The sequence below is a fragment of the Gobio gobio genome, assembly GCF_949357685.1.
Source record: "Gobio gobio genome assembly, chromosome: 17".
In the NCBI taxonomy this organism is placed as follows: Eukaryota; Metazoa; Chordata; class Actinopteri; order Cypriniformes; family Gobionidae; genus Gobio; species Gobio gobio.
In genome coordinates this window covers 51,050,177-51,067,676 of record NC_137110.1, presented here as the reverse complement: position 1 = coordinate 51,067,676, position 17,500 = coordinate 51,050,177, and the positions used below count along the sequence as shown (strand labels likewise).

The 17,500-nt window shown below is 38.7% G+C and overlaps 1 protein-coding gene across 2 annotated transcripts in view; it reads left to right on the top strand.

Moving 5' to 3' along the window:
- Positions 1–17,500, top strand: part of mars1 (methionyl-tRNA synthetase 1) — a 59,288-nt gene that overhangs the window by 15,069 nt on the left and 26,719 nt on the right. For both annotated transcript variants that reach the window (XM_079841701.1, XM_079841700.1), the window contains exons 7-11: positions 1,564–1,676; positions 2,305–2,421; positions 10,532–10,735; positions 12,222–12,423; positions 14,132–14,206. In XM_079841701.1, the coding sequence (XP_079697827.1) occupies positions 1,564–1,676; positions 2,305–2,421; positions 10,532–10,735; positions 12,222–12,423; positions 14,132–14,206 (711 nt within the window). The remainder of the gene's footprint in view (positions 1–1,563; positions 1,677–2,304; positions 2,422–10,531; positions 10,736–12,221; positions 12,424–14,131; positions 14,207–17,500) is intronic.

Sequence of the window (17,500 nt, the reverse complement as noted above, 5' to 3'; positions counted from 1 at the left end):
CCTAGTTTTTTTTTATTATTATTATTTTAGATTTTGGCTTTTTTTTTCTTTTTTTTTATATATATATTTTTTTAAATTTTATTTAGCTATATTTTTATTTCAGTTTTTGTATTAGTACTATAACTTACTATAAACATTTGAATCAAGTTAGATGTCAAGGCAACATTTCTCATTTTTAAATTTTTAATTACATTTTTTGTTTTTAGTGCATCCATTTTGTTTGATTAATTTCAGCTTTACAACGATTAATGTTAATTTTTGTTTGTTTTTTATGATGTAATTTTGTCATTTTTATTAGCTTTTTTAAATGTAGCTTTATTTTAATTCAGTTTTAGTATTATTAATTGTAGTACTATAACTTAAACAGTTTAATTAAGTTAGATACCAAGGCAAATTTAGCTTTTAATAATTTTTTTACTTCAAGTAATGTTAATAATTTGAATAAGCTTTTATTTTTATATTGTAGTTGTTTTGGTTATCTTGGTATGTGTTTTTGTCATTTTTATTAGCTATTTTAATTATATTTAGCTTTATTTTAATTCAGTTTTAGCATTATTAATTGTAGTACTATAGCTTAAACAGTTTAATTAAGTTTAGTTTTTAAGTTACATTTTTCTTCTAATATTATTTCAGCTTTACTTCAATATTTTTAATTAGCTTCTTTTAATTATTTTGAAAAAAATAGTTATATTTTGGATTTATTTAAATTTTGAATGTATTAGTAATTGTAGTATTTTAACGTAAACATATTTTAATTCACAGTTAATTTGTTTTATATTTCTTTATTTCAGCTTTACTCAAAGTCAATATTTTAATTTCGCTTTTATTTTTATAATTTAGTTTGTCATTTTATGTGCTTTTGTATTTTTTATTCGTTTTTGTTTGATAATTTCTATATAGCTTTAATTGATCTTTATTTCAATTTTAGTAATTTTAATATTTGATCTGGTTTTATTTTAGACAACATTTAGAATTTGTTACATTGAAATTATTCTTCTATTTAATTGAAATATTATTTCAGTTGTTTTAAGTTTTAGTAAATGCATACATCTCATATTTTTCAAGGGAAAATAAGAAATGACAATTTTCTTTATGTAAAATAAGCTTAATTTAAGGTTCATAAGGATTATAAATATAATCTGCATAATTAAGCAGCTCATCCTCAAATTTAAGCCCCTTTTTATTTAAACAATGTCCACAATAAAATCAAAATAAATAAATGCATTTTGATCAATGCATTAATTGTCATGCAAATGATCCTAAAATAGGCTTAAAATATTATTTCTTATTTATTCCTGTTTGGAGTGAAATATAACTGGAACATGCTCTCGACAGATTCATAATGTTATAATTATAAGAACATTTTGGTAGTCAAAGTTAAAAATGCTCATTTATGATCAAAATAATGTCATCGTGAACCTTAAATATGCGTAGTTTTCTTTATGCATAATTTCTTTTCTTTTTTATTATGATTGCGGTTTTATTTCGTGAGCTGATTGTCTCACACACTGTAGTCAGAGAGTGTAACTGTGTGTGTGTGTGTGTGTGTGTGTGTGTGGTCAGGCTGAAGATGGCGACGAGCATGTGATGAGCCTGGAGGAGATGGAAGGAGCCGCCCAGGTCTGGTCTGAAGGACTCAAAGCTTCTCCTGCCGTCTCTGAGAGGAAACACCCGATGTATGATTTATAATCACTGCACATGAAGCCCTCCACCTGCACTGCAAAAAATGCTTTTCTTACTTAGTATTTTTGTCTTGTTTCTGGTCCAAACATCTAAAAATTTTCAAAACAAGAAGCATTTACCAGCCAAATAAAAATTATTGTCTTGTTTTGGGGGGAAATAAATCAAAATTAAAGGAGTTTTTGCTTAAAATTAACAAAATAATCTGCCAATGGGGTAAGCAAAATAATCCTGTTTTCTGTTTGAATTAAGATTATTTTGCTTACCCCATTGGCAGATTATTTTGCTAATTTTAAGCAAAAACTCCCTTAATTTTGAGTTATTTCCCCCCAAAACAAGACAAAAACTTTTGCTTGTCTAGTAAATGCTTCTTAATGTAAGATGTTTTAGATATTTGGACTGAAAACAAGACAAAAATACTAAGTAAGAAAAGCATTTTTTGCAGTGTGTCTGTCTTCATCAGTGATCTCTGTGTGTGTGTGTGTGTGTGTGTGTGTGTGTGTGTGTGTGTGTGTGTGTGTGTGTGTGTGTGTGTGTGTGTGTGTGTGTGTGTGTGTGTGTGTGTGTGTGTGTGTGTGTGTGTGTGTGTGTGTGTGTGTGTGTGTGTGTGTGTGTTTATCTCAGTCTCCCGCAGGAAGGAAAGAGAAACGTGCTGCTCACGAGCGCTCTGCCTTACGTCAATAACGTGCCGCACCTGGGGAACATCATTGGTTGTGTGCTCAGCGCTGATGTATTCGCCAGGTACACGAGATCATTTCCTGTTGATCATCTCCTCATATCCTCCATTGTTGCGGCTCCTCTCTTCCCAGTCTGTCAGTAATGGTGCGTTCACACCAGACGCGAATGAAGCGTTTCGCGCGAGTGATTTACATGTTAAAGGGTTAGTTCACCCAAAAATGAAAATTCTGTCATTAATGACTGACCCTCATGTGGTTGGACACCCGTCAGACCTCCGTTCATCTTCAGACACAAATGAAGATATTTTAGTGTAAATCTGATGCTCTGAAAGGCCTCCATTGGCTCAACTTTACACTCTCAAGACCCTTAAAAGACACTAAAGACGTCGTTACAAAGTCCATCTCACTACAGTGGCTCTACAATAACTTATACGACGATTTCAAAACACGGCCTCATGAAGCTTCGAAGCGTTATGAATCAGTGAGTCGATTCATGATTCGGATCGTGTGTCAAACCGCCAAACTGCTGAAATTTGGCAATCCAAACTGCTGAATCGACTCACTGATTCATAACACTTCAAAGATTCATGAGGCTTTGTTTTGAAATCGTCATCACTATATAAGTCGTTATTTAGGGTTTTTTTGCGCACAAAAACTATTCTCGCCGATTCATAAAGTTATTGTAGAGCCGCTGTAGTGAGATGGACTTTGTAACTTTAGTCTTTAGTGTCTTTTAAGGGTCTTGAGAGTGTAAAGTTGAGCCAATGGAGGCCTTTCAGAGCATCAGATTTACACTAAAATATCTTCATTTGTGTCTGAAGATGAACGGAGGTCTGACGGGTGTCCAACCACATGAGGGTCAGTCATTAATGACAGAATTTTCATTTTTGGGTGAACTAACCCTTTAAAGGTCCCATGGCATGGCATTTTTCTATTATTTTATAGTGTTTTCTGAGGTGTACTTATATTATTAGTATGATTTTTACATCATAAAATGTCATAATTTAGAAATAAAAGGCATTTTTTCTATACTGCTGTTTGCCCTGTGGCTGAATGCCCTGCTTCTAGGGGCGTGTCTGCTGTGAGACTTCAGTAAAAACGCCCACTGTTGTGATTGGCTGACATCTTTGCATTTTAAATGAGCGGAGGGGGCGTGGTTTAACGAGGCACGAGCAGGCACGAGTCTGCCAGAGAGACGGATGGACCTGTGTTCACTTCTCATCAGTTCTCTCAGCATGTCTCAGTTCAGGGTGAACTGTTGTAGTTACTAGCATATACTTCAGGTTATTAGTTTATTTCTAGTCGGAGGGACTGTCACTCATGTCAGAAAGTTAGTAACTTTAGTAAATTATGGATCAGCGCTGACTCGAGACGCGAACCGTTTAGAACGATTCAGTCCGATTTGGTGAACTGGTTCGGTTCACTAAAAAGAACCGATTCAAAAGAATGATTCGTTCGCGAACCGGACATCACGGAGACGAAGCGATTGCTAACAAAGTTATTTATAGTAACTACTGAGTTATGAGAGCGCTGTCAGTCAGCGCGAGTTTATTGTGTTTGTATCTGAGAGTTTTGAATAAACACGAGTCCCAGTCACACCGAGTCCGTCTTCATCATTATTACCAGCTTTGTAACACATGCAATGTACCATTACAGCTGTCGAGATGAACGAGTTAGTAAGTGTTGAGTATAGCATTATTTCTAGATATGTTCCAATCATATGAATAGCGTCATTGACGCGCATTGAGTAACGTTACACAGCACAAACAAAGACACAACAGCATTAATCGAATGTAATCCAGTTTATTGTGGGGAAAGCTGGCTAGCCTACGCTCACGCTTACCCCCCTTCTGCTTAATCTCACGCCGCGTTTGGTGCCTCCGCTGTGGGCCAGATGCAGTACTGGGGGTCGGGGATGTTGGAGGCCGAGCTTCGGCGTGCGTGAAGTTTATCTCTAAAGATGTGACTGCTGATGTTAAACAGAAAAGACTGTATGCACATTTTAGAACAGATAGACGCGACGAGGACGTACAAAAACACTGACTCACAAGATAGAAAACACGAAAACACCGTTCTGCCGGGGGAGAGAGAAGCCGCTGCGTGTCCACAAATAATAAATAATTAGCTACACATAAGAAATCAATGATCACAGATCAGAAGGAACTGAAGAAAGTCTTCTGTTTTCATTTGTACATCCAAACACTGAGAAACTGCCAGCATTCACTCGTTGACAACACATGATCTCTCGAGCGTTTGCATGGGCCAGATTCTCTGGGTGGAGGAAAGGGAGGAAACCGTTCCTGCTTGGACGTCAAACCAGGAGACTTCAGGATTGGCTCGTCTGGCCTGTCATTTTCTCAAAGGCATAGAGAGACAGCCAGAACTCGGGTTTACACCGATCAACATTTCTATCCACTTGGGGACAATATTCAGGCTAGGGGAACTCATATTAATGTTGAAAAACCTCATAAAATGAAAATTTCATGCCATGGGACCTTTAAATCAATGCAAAGACGCGAATAGACATTCTGCGGTGCGCTTCGCGCGAATTTAGCGTTTTGAACGCGTGATTCACGCGAATTGCGCAAATCGCTCAAGTTTGCCGGATATTCGCACCGCGATAACCAATCAGGAGCTTGCTCTAGTAGTGACAACAATGAGGAGAAAATCTGTATATTAATATCTGCTTCAGACAATATGATTATCACTGTGATAACATTAAATGACCTGAAACACAACCCAGTCTCTTTTTGTTAAATGCAAGTTTATGATCAATAATACAAAAGTATAAGTAAAAGGTATAATAAGCTACACATTAAGTAAAGCAAACAATTCAGTCAAACATTCAAAAGTTAGCGTTAGTCGGCTACACCGGTAATGTAAAGTTAAATAGCCTAAAAATAAAAAAGTAATGAAACTTCACTTTGCCCTCAGACTAAACGATTCGCCAGGGAACAAATTCTCCACACACACCAGATCACATGATCAACTCCACACACACCAGATCACATGTTCAGCTCCACACACACCAGATCACGTGTTCAGCTCCACACACACCAGATCACGTGTTCAGCTCCACACACACCAGATCACGTGTTCAACTCCACACACACCAGATCACATGATCAACTCCACACACACCAGATCACGTGTTCAGCTCCACACACACCAGATCACGTGTTCAACTCCACACACACACACACCAGATCACGTGTTCAACTCCACACACACACACACACCAGATCACGTGTTCAACTCCACACACACCAGATCACATGATCAACTCCACACACACCAGATCACGTGTTCAGCTCCACACACACCAGATCACGTGTTCAACTCCACACACACCAGATCACGTGTTCAACTCCACACACACCAGATCACGTGTTCAACTCCACACACACCAGATCACATGATCAACTCCACACACACCAGATCACGTGTTCAACTCCACACACACCAGATCACATGATCAACTCCACACACACCAGATCACGTGTTCAACTCCACACACACCAGATCACATGATCAACTCCACACACACCAGATCACATGTTCAACTCCACACACACCAGATCACATGATCAACTCCACACACACCAGATCACGTGTTCAACTCCACACACACCAGATCACATGATCAACTCCACACACACCAGATCACGTGTTCAACTCCACACACACCAGATCACATGATCAACTCCACACACACCAGATCACATGATCAACTCCACACACACCAGATCACATGATCAACTCCACACACACCAGATCACGTGTTCAACTCCACACACACCAGATCACATGATCAACTCCACACACACCAGATCACATGATCAACTCCACTCACACCAGATCACGTGTTCAACTCCACACACACCAGATCATGTGTTCAACTCCACACACACCAGATCACATGATCAACTCCACACACACCAGATCACATGTTCAACTCCACACACACCAGATCACATGTTCACATGTTCAGCTCCACACACACCAGATCACATGTTCAGCTCCACACACACCAGATCACATGTTCAGCTCCACACACACCAGATCACATGTTCAACTCCACACACACCAGATCACATGTTCAACTCCACACACACCAGATCACATGTTCAACTCCACACACACACCAGATCACATGTTCAGCTCCACACACACCAGGGGCACGTTCAAAGCTCAAACCGGTGCGCAACGTTTTGCTACGGTTTCCGGTTGAACGTCATGTTTCCTGGAAACGGTGCGCACCGGTGTGCAACAGGTTTGAGATGCGTTTTTTCTCGTTTGGTGGGTGTGTCAAATATGTCAGTCCAATCAGCAGCAACATGTATATAAACCACGCGGTATTAAAGAGACAGCTCACACAATGGGTCCAAGTGAAGATGTTTACAAATGTGTCCGCTGCAGCTCAGTATACACAACAATTGAAGATATTAGAAGACATGATTGTCGTAAGTATATATATATAATCAACATGATGATGTATTTATTTATATATTTAGCTTCATTGCAAGGCAAGTTTATTTATATACCAAATTTCATATATGGTAATTGCTTGATATGCAGTGAGAAAGAAAATACAAGCTATTAAAAAAGTAAGAACTAGAAATAAAATGATTTAAATTAGAATTGATTACCAGGAGATTAAAAAGTTAAATAAATGTGATTGGGGTGTTGTCATTTATTCTGGATGGCAAGGGAAGTGATTGCGTGTATTTTGCAGTATTAAACACGTATTTATATCGATTTTATCAGACTCTGACGAAAATTCCTCAAAAAGAACACAAAGAATGGCCTTCTCGGCTGCCATAGTTACAACTCTTGCGTCAACAGAACAGGGTGTTCAACGCAGCACCGTTACCGTTTAAAAAACGTTTTGCAACGTTTTGTCGGGGCTGAACGCAGCCCAGTTCACATGATCAACTCCACACACACCAGATCACATGATCAACTCCACACACACCAGATCACATGTTCAACTCCACACACACACACCAGATCACATGTTCAACTCCACACACACACACCAGATCACGTGTTCAACTCCACACACACACACACCAGATCACATGTTCAACTCCAAACACACCAGATCACATGATCAACTCCACACACACCAGATCACATGTTCAACTCCACACACACACACCAGATCACATGTTCAACTCCACACACACACACCAGATCACGTGTTCAACTCCACACACACACACCAGATCACATGATCAACTCCACACACACACACACCAGATCACATGATCAACTCCACACACCAGATCACATGTTCAACTCCAAACACACCAGATCACATGATCAACTCCACACACACCAGATCACATGTTCAGCTCCACACACACCAGATCACATGATCAACTCCACACACACACACCAGATCACATGTTCAACTCCACACACACACACCAGATCACATGATCAACTCCACACACACACACCAGATCACATGATCAACTCCACACACACCAGATCACATGATCAACTCCACACACACCAGATCACATGATCAACTCCACACACACCAGATCACATGTTCACATGTTCAGCTCCACACACACCAGATCACATGTTCAGCTCCACACACACCAGATCACATGTTCAGCTCCACACACACCAGATCACATGTTCAACTCCACACACACCAGATCACATGTTCAACTCCACACACACCAGATCACATGTTCAACTCCACACACACACCAGATCACATGTTCAGCTCCACACACACCAGGGGCACGTTCAAAGCTCAAACCGGTGCGCAACGTTTTGCTACGGTTTCCGGTTGAACGTCATGTTTCCTGGAAACGGTGCGCACCGGTGTGCAACAGGTTTGAGATGCGTTTTTTCTCGTTTGGTGGGTGTGTCAAATATGTCAGTCCAATCAGCAGCAACATGTATATAAACCACGCGGTATTAAAGAGACAGCTCACACAATGGGTCCAAGTGAAGATGTTTACAAATGTGTCCGCTGCAGCTCAGTATACACAACAATTGAAGATATTAGAAGACATGATTGTCGTAAGTATATATATATAATCAACATGATGATGTATTTATTTATATATTTAGCTTCATTGCAAGGCAAGTTTATTTATATACCAAATTTCATATATGGTAATTGCTTGATATGCAGTGAGAAAGAAAATACAAGCTATTAAAAAAGTAAGAACTAGAAATAAAATGATTTAAATTAGAATTGATTACCAGGAGATTAAAAAGTTAAATAAATGTGATTGGGGTGTTGTCATTTATTCTGGATGGCAAGGGAAGTGATTGCGTGTATTTTGCAGTATTAAACACGTATTTATATCGATTTTATCAGACTCTGACGAAAATTCCTCAAAAAGAACACAAAGAATGGCCTTCTCGGCTGCCATAGTTACAACTCTTGCGTCAACAGAACAGGGTGTTCAACGCAGCACCGTTACCGTTTAAAAAACGTTTTGCAACGTTTTGTCGGGGCTGAACGCAGCCCAGTTCACATGATCAACTCCACACACACCAGATCACATGATCAACTCCACACACACCAGATCACATGTTCAACTCCACACACACACACACCAGATCACATGTTCAACTCCACACACACACACCAGATCACGTGTTCAACTCCACACACACACACACCAGATCACATGTTCAACTCCAAACACACCAGATCACATGATCAACTCCACACACACCAGATCACATGTTCAACTCCACACACACACACCAGATCACATGTTCAACTCCACACACACACACCAGATCACGTGTTCAACTCCACACACACACACCAGATCACATGATCAACTCCACACACACACACACCAGATCACATGATCAACTCCACACACCAGATCACATGTTCAACTCCAAACACACCAGATCACATGATCAACTCCACACACACCAGATCACATGTTCAGCTCCACACACACCAGATCACATGATCAACTCCACACACACACACCAGATCACATGTTCAACTCCACACACACACACCAGATCACATGATCAACTCCACACACACACACCAGATCACATGATCAACTCCACACACACCAGATCACATGATCAACTCCACACACACCAGATCACATGATCAACTCCACACACACCAGATCACATGATCAACTCCACACACACCAGATCACATGTTCAGCTCCACACACACCAGATCACATGATCAACTCCACACACACCAGATCACATGTTCAGCTCCACACACACCAGATCACATGATCAACTCCACACACCAGATCACATGATCAACTCCACACACCAGATCACATTTTCAACTCCAAACACACCAGATCACATGATCAACTCCACACACACCAGATCACATGATCAACTCCACACACACCAGATCACATGATCAACTCCACACACACCAGATCACATGATCAACTCCACACACACCAGATCACATGTTCAGCTCCACACACACCAGATCACATGATCAACTCCACACACCAGATCACATGTTCAACTCCAAACACACCAGATCACATGATCAACTCCACACACACCAGATCACATGATCAACTCCACACACACCAGATCACATGATCAACTCCACACACACCAGATCACATGATCAACTCCACACACACCAGATCACATGTTCAGCTCCACACACACCAGATCACATGATCAACTCCACACACACCAGATCACATGATCAACTCCACACACACCAGATCACATGTTTAGAGAGGAGCTCTCTATAGAAACCACAGATTTGAGCTTTAAACAACTACAATATCGCCTGAAAAAGTCTTAACTACGTTTTGTCACACATTAACAGTAGTATTTTAACAAAAAAGACGTGTAAACACAGCCCATGTCAGCCATTTCTCAACGAGACGAGCCGCTGGCAGAAGCTCCTCCCAAGACCCGAATTTGCGTCTTTTGTGAAGTGAATGTCACGCGCGAATGAAGCGAGTAAACTAAAAATGTTCAAGCGTCCAACTTCGTGTGAATAGCACGATTTATTGGCGTCTGGTGTGAACGCCACATAACGCTCTGTTTAGTTCTTGTCTCTATGAAGCCCCTCCTTCTGAAGCGCTCTGATTGGTTGGCTGGAGCAGTGTATTGTGATTGGTGTTTGGTCATCAATGATGATTGCGCCACACGAACGGTCTGTTTGTGCGCAGATATGGGCGTTTGCGAGGCTGGAACCTCTTGTTCGTCTGCGGGACGGATGAGTACGGGACGGCCACGGAGAACAAGGCTCGAGAGGAGGGACTGACGCCGCAGGAGATCTGCGATAAATACCACGCCATCCACGCCGACATCTACCAGTGGTTCCAGATCGACTTCGACTTCTTCGGCCGCACGACCACTGAACGCCAAACTGAGTAAGAGCCGTTCGTTTGATGTTTTAGTGTTTATTTATGTTTCATTTTTTTCTTTTTAGGGGCCAAGCACCGAAGGTCTCTAACTCAATCCCTCTAGCTTTTGAACCATAAGGGCTAGAAACAAAATTATTTATTCGCTTATAACTTATAAGTTCACCCAAAAATGAAAATTCTGTCATTAATGACTGACCCTCATGTGGTTGGACACCCGTCAGACCTCCGTTCATCTTCAGACACAAATGAAGATATTTTAGTGTAAATCTGATGCTCTGAAAGGCCTCCATTGGCTCAACTTTACACTCTCAAGACCCTTAAAAGACACTAAAGACGTCGATACAAAGTCCATCTCACTACAGTGGTTCTACAATAACTTTATGAAGACGAGAATAGTTTCTGTGCGCAAAAACACCCTAAATAACGACTTATATAGTGATGATGATTTCAAAACACGACATCATGAAGCTTCGAAGCGTTATGAATCAGTGAGTCGAATCATGATTCGGATCGCGTGTCAAACCGCTTTCCTATAGCTCAAACAGTAGAGCAAACAGTAGAGCATAGCGCTAGCAACGCCAAGGTCATGGGTTCGATTCCCAGGGAAAGCAAGAATTGACAAAATGTAAAATTGTACCTTGAATGCAATGTAAGTCGCTTTGGATAAAAGCGTTTGCCAAATGCATAAATGTAAACCGCCAAACTGCTGAAATTTGGCGATCCAAACCGCTGAATCGACTCACTGATTCATAACACTCCAAACCGCTGAATCGACTCACTGATTCATAACACTCCAAACCACTGAATCGACTCACTGATTCATAACGCTCCAAACCGCTGAATCGACTCACTGATTCATAACGCTCCAAACTGCTGAATCGACTCACTGATTCATAACGCTCCAAACCGCTGAATCGACTCACTGATTCATAACGCTCCAAACTGCTGAATCAACTCACTGATTCATAATGCTCCAAACCGCTGAATCGACTCACTGATTCATAACGCTCCAAACCGCTGAATCGACTCACTGATTCATAATGCTCCGAAGATTCATGAGGCCGTGTTTTGAAATCGTCATCACTATATAAGTCGTTATTTAGGGTTTTTTTGCGCACAAAAACTATTCTCGTCTTCATAAAGTTATTGTAGAACCACTGTAGTGAGATGGACTTTGTAACTTTAGTCTTTAGTGTCTTTTAAGGGTCTTGAGAGTGTAAAGTGCATTGAGCCAATGGAGGCCTTTCAGAGCATCAGATTTACACTAAAATATCTTCATTTGTGTCTGAAGATGAACGGAGGTCTGACGGGTGTCCAACGACATGAGGCTCAGTCATTAATGACACAATTTTCATTTTTGGGGGAACTAACCCATTAACTTACATTTTCAAAATATGGCTGAATGTTTATTTGCGGGCAGGTTATTGTTCGTTTCTCCAGTCAGTGGAGATCTGACCGATTTCCCTGTAAATCCCTGTCTGTGCCTCCTCAGAATCGCTCAGGATATTTTCTGGCGTCTGCACGAGAGGGGTTTCCTGCTGGAGGACACAGTTGAGCAGTTGCGCTGCGAAAGCTGTCAGCGCTTCCTGGCCGATCGCTTTGTGGAGGGCGCGTGTCCTCACTGCCATTACCCAGAAGCCCGCGGGGACCAGTGTGACAAATGTGGCCGCCTCATCAATGCCGTGGAGCTCAGGGTACAGTTCCAGACCACTCGTTCCTCGACACGTTCAACTAAACGCAGGCCATTTTAGAAGCTTAGATCAACTTTTAATTTTAGAAAGCATCCCTCAGCTAACACACATCCAGTCTATGACGGCTATGCGGGATGTAATTCATAAATAACTGTAACCTAAGTTAAAATGCATTATAATATTCACAGATTCCTTGTTACATCTGAAATTGGTTGTTTGTCGCGTTTTAATGCATTATACTTTCTAAAGGTGTATTATAACTGCATTATAAGATGCATTACAAGGCATAATTAATACAAAAATTGTATAATGTATTAAGTGTTACCAAAGTCTCTTTTGCTCACAAAGTCAGCATTTATTCAATCAAAAATACTGTAAAAATTGCGAAATATTATTATAATTTAAAAAGGCTGTTTTATACCAAGACTGCATTTATTTGATCTAAAATGCAGTAAAATTTGCTTAATATTATTATAATTTAAAATAGCTGTTTTATACCATAGCTGCATTTATTTGATCATAATTACAGTAAAAATTGTGAAATATTATTGCAATTTAAAATGGCTGTTTTATACCATTGCTGCATTTATTTGATCATAAATCCAGTAAAAATGGCTAAATATTATTATAATGTAAAATAGCTGTTTTATACCAAGACTGCATTTATTTGATTATAAATACAGTAAAAATTTTGAAATATTATTGCAATTTAAAATGGCTGTTTTATACCAAGACTGCATTTATTTGATTATAAATACAGTAAAAATTGTGAAATATTATTGCAATTTAAAATAGCTGTTTTATACCAAGGCTGCATTTATTTGATCATAAATCCAGTAAAAATGGCTAAATATTATTATAATGTAAAATAGCTGTTTTATACCAAGGCTGCATTTATTTGATCATAAATCCAGTAAAAATGGCTAAATATTATTATAATGTAAAATAGCTGTTTTATACCATGGCTGCATTTATTTGATCATAAATACAGTAAAAATTGTGAAATATTATTGCAATTTAAAATAGCTGTTTTATACCAAGACTGCATTTATTTGATCATAAATACAGTAAAAATTGCAAAATATTATAATTTAAAATAGCTGTTTTATACCATGGCTGCATTTATTTGATCATAAATACAGTAAAAATTGTGAAATATTATTGCAATTTAAAATAGCTGTTTTATACCAAGACTGCATTTATTTGATCATAAATACAGTAAAAATTGCAAAATATTATAATTTAAAATAGCTGTTTTATACCATGGCTACATTTATTTGATCATAAATACAGTAAAAATTGCTAAATATTATAATTTAAAATAGCTGTTTTATACCAAGACTGCATTTATTTGATCATAAATCCAGTAAAAATTGCTAAATATTATTATAATGTAAAATGGCTGTTTTATACCAAGGCTGCATTTATTTGATCAAAAATACAGTACATTTTTTGAAATATTATTGCAATTTAAAATAGCTGTTTTATACCATGGCTGCATTTATTTGATCATAAATACAGTAAAAATTGCTAAATATTATAATTTAAAATAGCTGTTTTATTCCAAGGCTGCATTAATCTGATCATAACTCCAGTAATCAGTGTAATATTCCTCCAGTTCATTTATAATCTTTCATATTGTATTTTTCAGGATTGTTTGATGAATATAAAGTGTTTTTTTACTGTGTGCATCATCTGGTCTCTCCTGTAGAATCCGCAGTGTAAGGTGTGCAAGGAGACGCCGGTGATCCGCTCCTCTAAACACCTGTTCCTGGACCTGCCGAAGGTAAAGCAGCTCCTGTGGGATGATCTCTTCATCCTCTCTGGCTCAGTCTGAGTGTGTGTGTGTGTGTGTGTGTGTGTGTGTGTGTGTGTGTGTGTGTGTGTGTGTGGACTGGTAATCCCTACGTTATGGGGACAAAATGTCCCCACAAAGATGGCAATATCCGAAATCCTCATCCTTGTGGGACATTTTTTGGTCCCCATGAGGAAAACATCTTATAAATCAGACTAAGAGATGTTTTTTGAAAATGTAAAAATGCAGAATGTCTCCTGTGATGGGTAGGTTTAGGGGCAGTGTGTGTGTGTGTGTGTGTGTGTGTGTGTGTGAGATGGGCAGGTTTAGGGGTAGGGGGATAGAATATACAGTTTATACAGTATCAAAACTAGTGCTGGGTATTGACACAAATTTCACAATTCGATTTCGATTCACAAGCTTTCGATTCGATTTTCGATTCAATTCAATTTCTGGACTAATGTTGTAAACTATGGGAGTCAGTTGATACTACATTAGCCTACTAATATTGAAGGTAAAAATTAGCTGATTTGTATACAAACACTTAAATGACACTAAATTATGTTTTTTTTTTAAATATATAATAATAGTTATAATATTAACTTTACAATTAATTAATCATAATTCTACTCCAATTCGTTCTTTTTAAATATAAACATTTAAAGGGTGGCTGTCATAAAAACTTGCCAGATTTATTAAATATTGAAGAACATTGACAATGAATATCCTATGTAATGGTGCATATAATTAGCAAAACGCTCCTCTGTAGAGTTAATTTTTCTAGCTGACTAACGAGTTTATGGACACTGGATATGGTTTTTCTGAGGTAACTGTGACGTTACAGGACATTGTTTACTTGTAAGCTGTTTTACTGACGTCTTTCTGCGGTTGAAACACTGATTGAGTGATTCTATGTGACTTGATATGGATTTCGGTAAGTTGTCCTGTATCTTTAACACACTTTCAGAAGCTCATTTGTGTTTATTTCGCGCTGTTACTGGTATTAATGCGGAAGAGAAGATCCGTTCATCTGCAGGTTCTCTTGAGCTGAGCTCAGAGCGATCTCACGCCACAGCGCCAACGCTATTTATGCTTTTGAGTTTCGTAAAAAAAATGGACTAATCGATTCTTGGGATTTAAGAATCGATATTGTTTTGTAAAAGTGAGAATCGATTAAAATCGAGAAATCGATATTTTTTTACCCAGCCCTAATAAAAACTAGCCTGACGTCGTCATACTCAATTCTAGTCAGAATATGAGACTGGTTCTGCTCCGTTGGGCTGTGATTATGGGGTGTGTTTCAACCGAACCAGGAAAGACCTCAATTGGATAGACCTACAACCAATCAGAGCAACGGAGCGACGCATAACATTAGTTGTCAAATGTCAACTGAACTCAACTGTGTTGCCAAGTCCGCGGGTTGAAGCGACCCCAATTATGTGATATACAGACCCAGGAATGCGAATTTTAGCAAAATAACACATATTTTACCCCCCAAATGCCATTTTTTTCCCGGAAAGCTATTGGGCTTGTTTTTGGCTAGTTTTGAGTAGCAATTGGGCGGGTTTTGTTGTAAAAACTTGCCAACCCTGTGCACACACGTTGGAATAAGTTACGTTAGAAGAAAAAGATGTGTAAACGATCTTTGCCGGTGTTGTAAAAAAAGAATTTAAGGATACGCGGAGAACTTACCATAATTTCTGAGAGAAATAGTAAAGGTGAACGCATATACGAACTAGTTCTTCGTTTAGGATTAGATCAAATTCAACCCAAGCGCTCTTTGATGACGTGGATGATGACGTTACTGTTGATCATCTGTCCATCATCGTCTAAAGCCCGCCCTGATGATTTCATTGGTCCGAACAATTTCTGTTCAGGCATAATAAAAAAATGGAGAAAGTCCAGACCGAATTGCCCGAGCACAATTGTTGTGGGCGGGGCTAAGTTCGGCTGGCATCCAGGCTAAATAAAAACCATTACGCCTAAGGAAAGTCCCCATAAAATATGAAAACACAACGTGTGTGTGTGTGTGTGTGTGTGTGTGTGTGTGTGTGTGTGTGTGTGTTTGTGTGTGTGGTAGTTGGATGCGGGATGTAATTCATAAATAACTGTAACCAAAGTTAAAATGCATTATAATATTCACAGATTCCTTGTTACATCTGAAATTGGTTGTTTGTCGCGTTTTAATGCATTATACTTTCTAAAGGTGTATTATAACTGCATTATAAGATGCATTACAAGGCATAATTAATAAAAAAAATTGTATAATGCATTAAGTGTTACCAAAGTCTCTTTTGCTCACAAAGTCAGCATTTATTTTATTATTAAAAAAATTGTGAAATATTACAATTTAAAATAGCTGTTTTATACCAAGACTGCATTTATTTGATCATAAATACAGTAAAAATTGCGAAATATTATTATAATTTAAAATAGCTGTTTTATACCAAGGCTGCATTTATTTGATCATAAATACAGTAAAAATTGTGAAATATTATTCAGGGTTCCCGCGGGGTCTTAAAAAGTCTTAAAATGTCTAAAATTTTATTTTTTAAATTTAAGGCCTTAAAACGTCTTAAAAACGGCCAGATTTTCACCCGAGGTCTTAAATTTAATTTAGTTAGGTCTTAAAAAAAGTGTTATCCTCGTTCATTTCCAGAAATGCTGGCTGCAGAAAGTAATTAACGTTACACTGTAGCAAAAGAGTATCGAATCGCGAAAGCGGAGCTCTAGAGTCTTTGCTTTGCTGCTCCGCCCTCAGAGCGTTCGTTCGGGGTGTTGTAGTTCTTTCTGGGGGTGTTGGTACACGTACTCGGTGATAAAACTACAAATCCCGTGATAAATGCAATTACCTGCCCGCAAAATACGTCTACATTTAATAACGTTGTATTTTTCTGGACAGAATGAGGCAGACATGCATTGTTTTATATTATTCTAAACAGTGATAAAGTCTGCACTCAATCAGCTCTGCATACCTTATTATTATGACAATAGTGAAGGCTTGAAGAACTCAAATACACCATAGCTTGATGCAGTCGTGTTTATTGTCTTCGTTTCATCAGTCAAAGCGTTTCTATCTTCAGTTTATCCTACATCGCTAGCTTCACATCAGGGCTAAGGATTACTTCTCTGAGGGAAATGTGGAGTTTCTGCTCGAGGGCGCCCTCTGGCTTCCAGTATGAATGAAAGTTTGGGTAACAAATATGAAAAATAATACTTCTCTCTAAATAAATTTATATGACAACCCATATGCTTTTCTCCAATGTACAGTTTTTCCCCCACAGT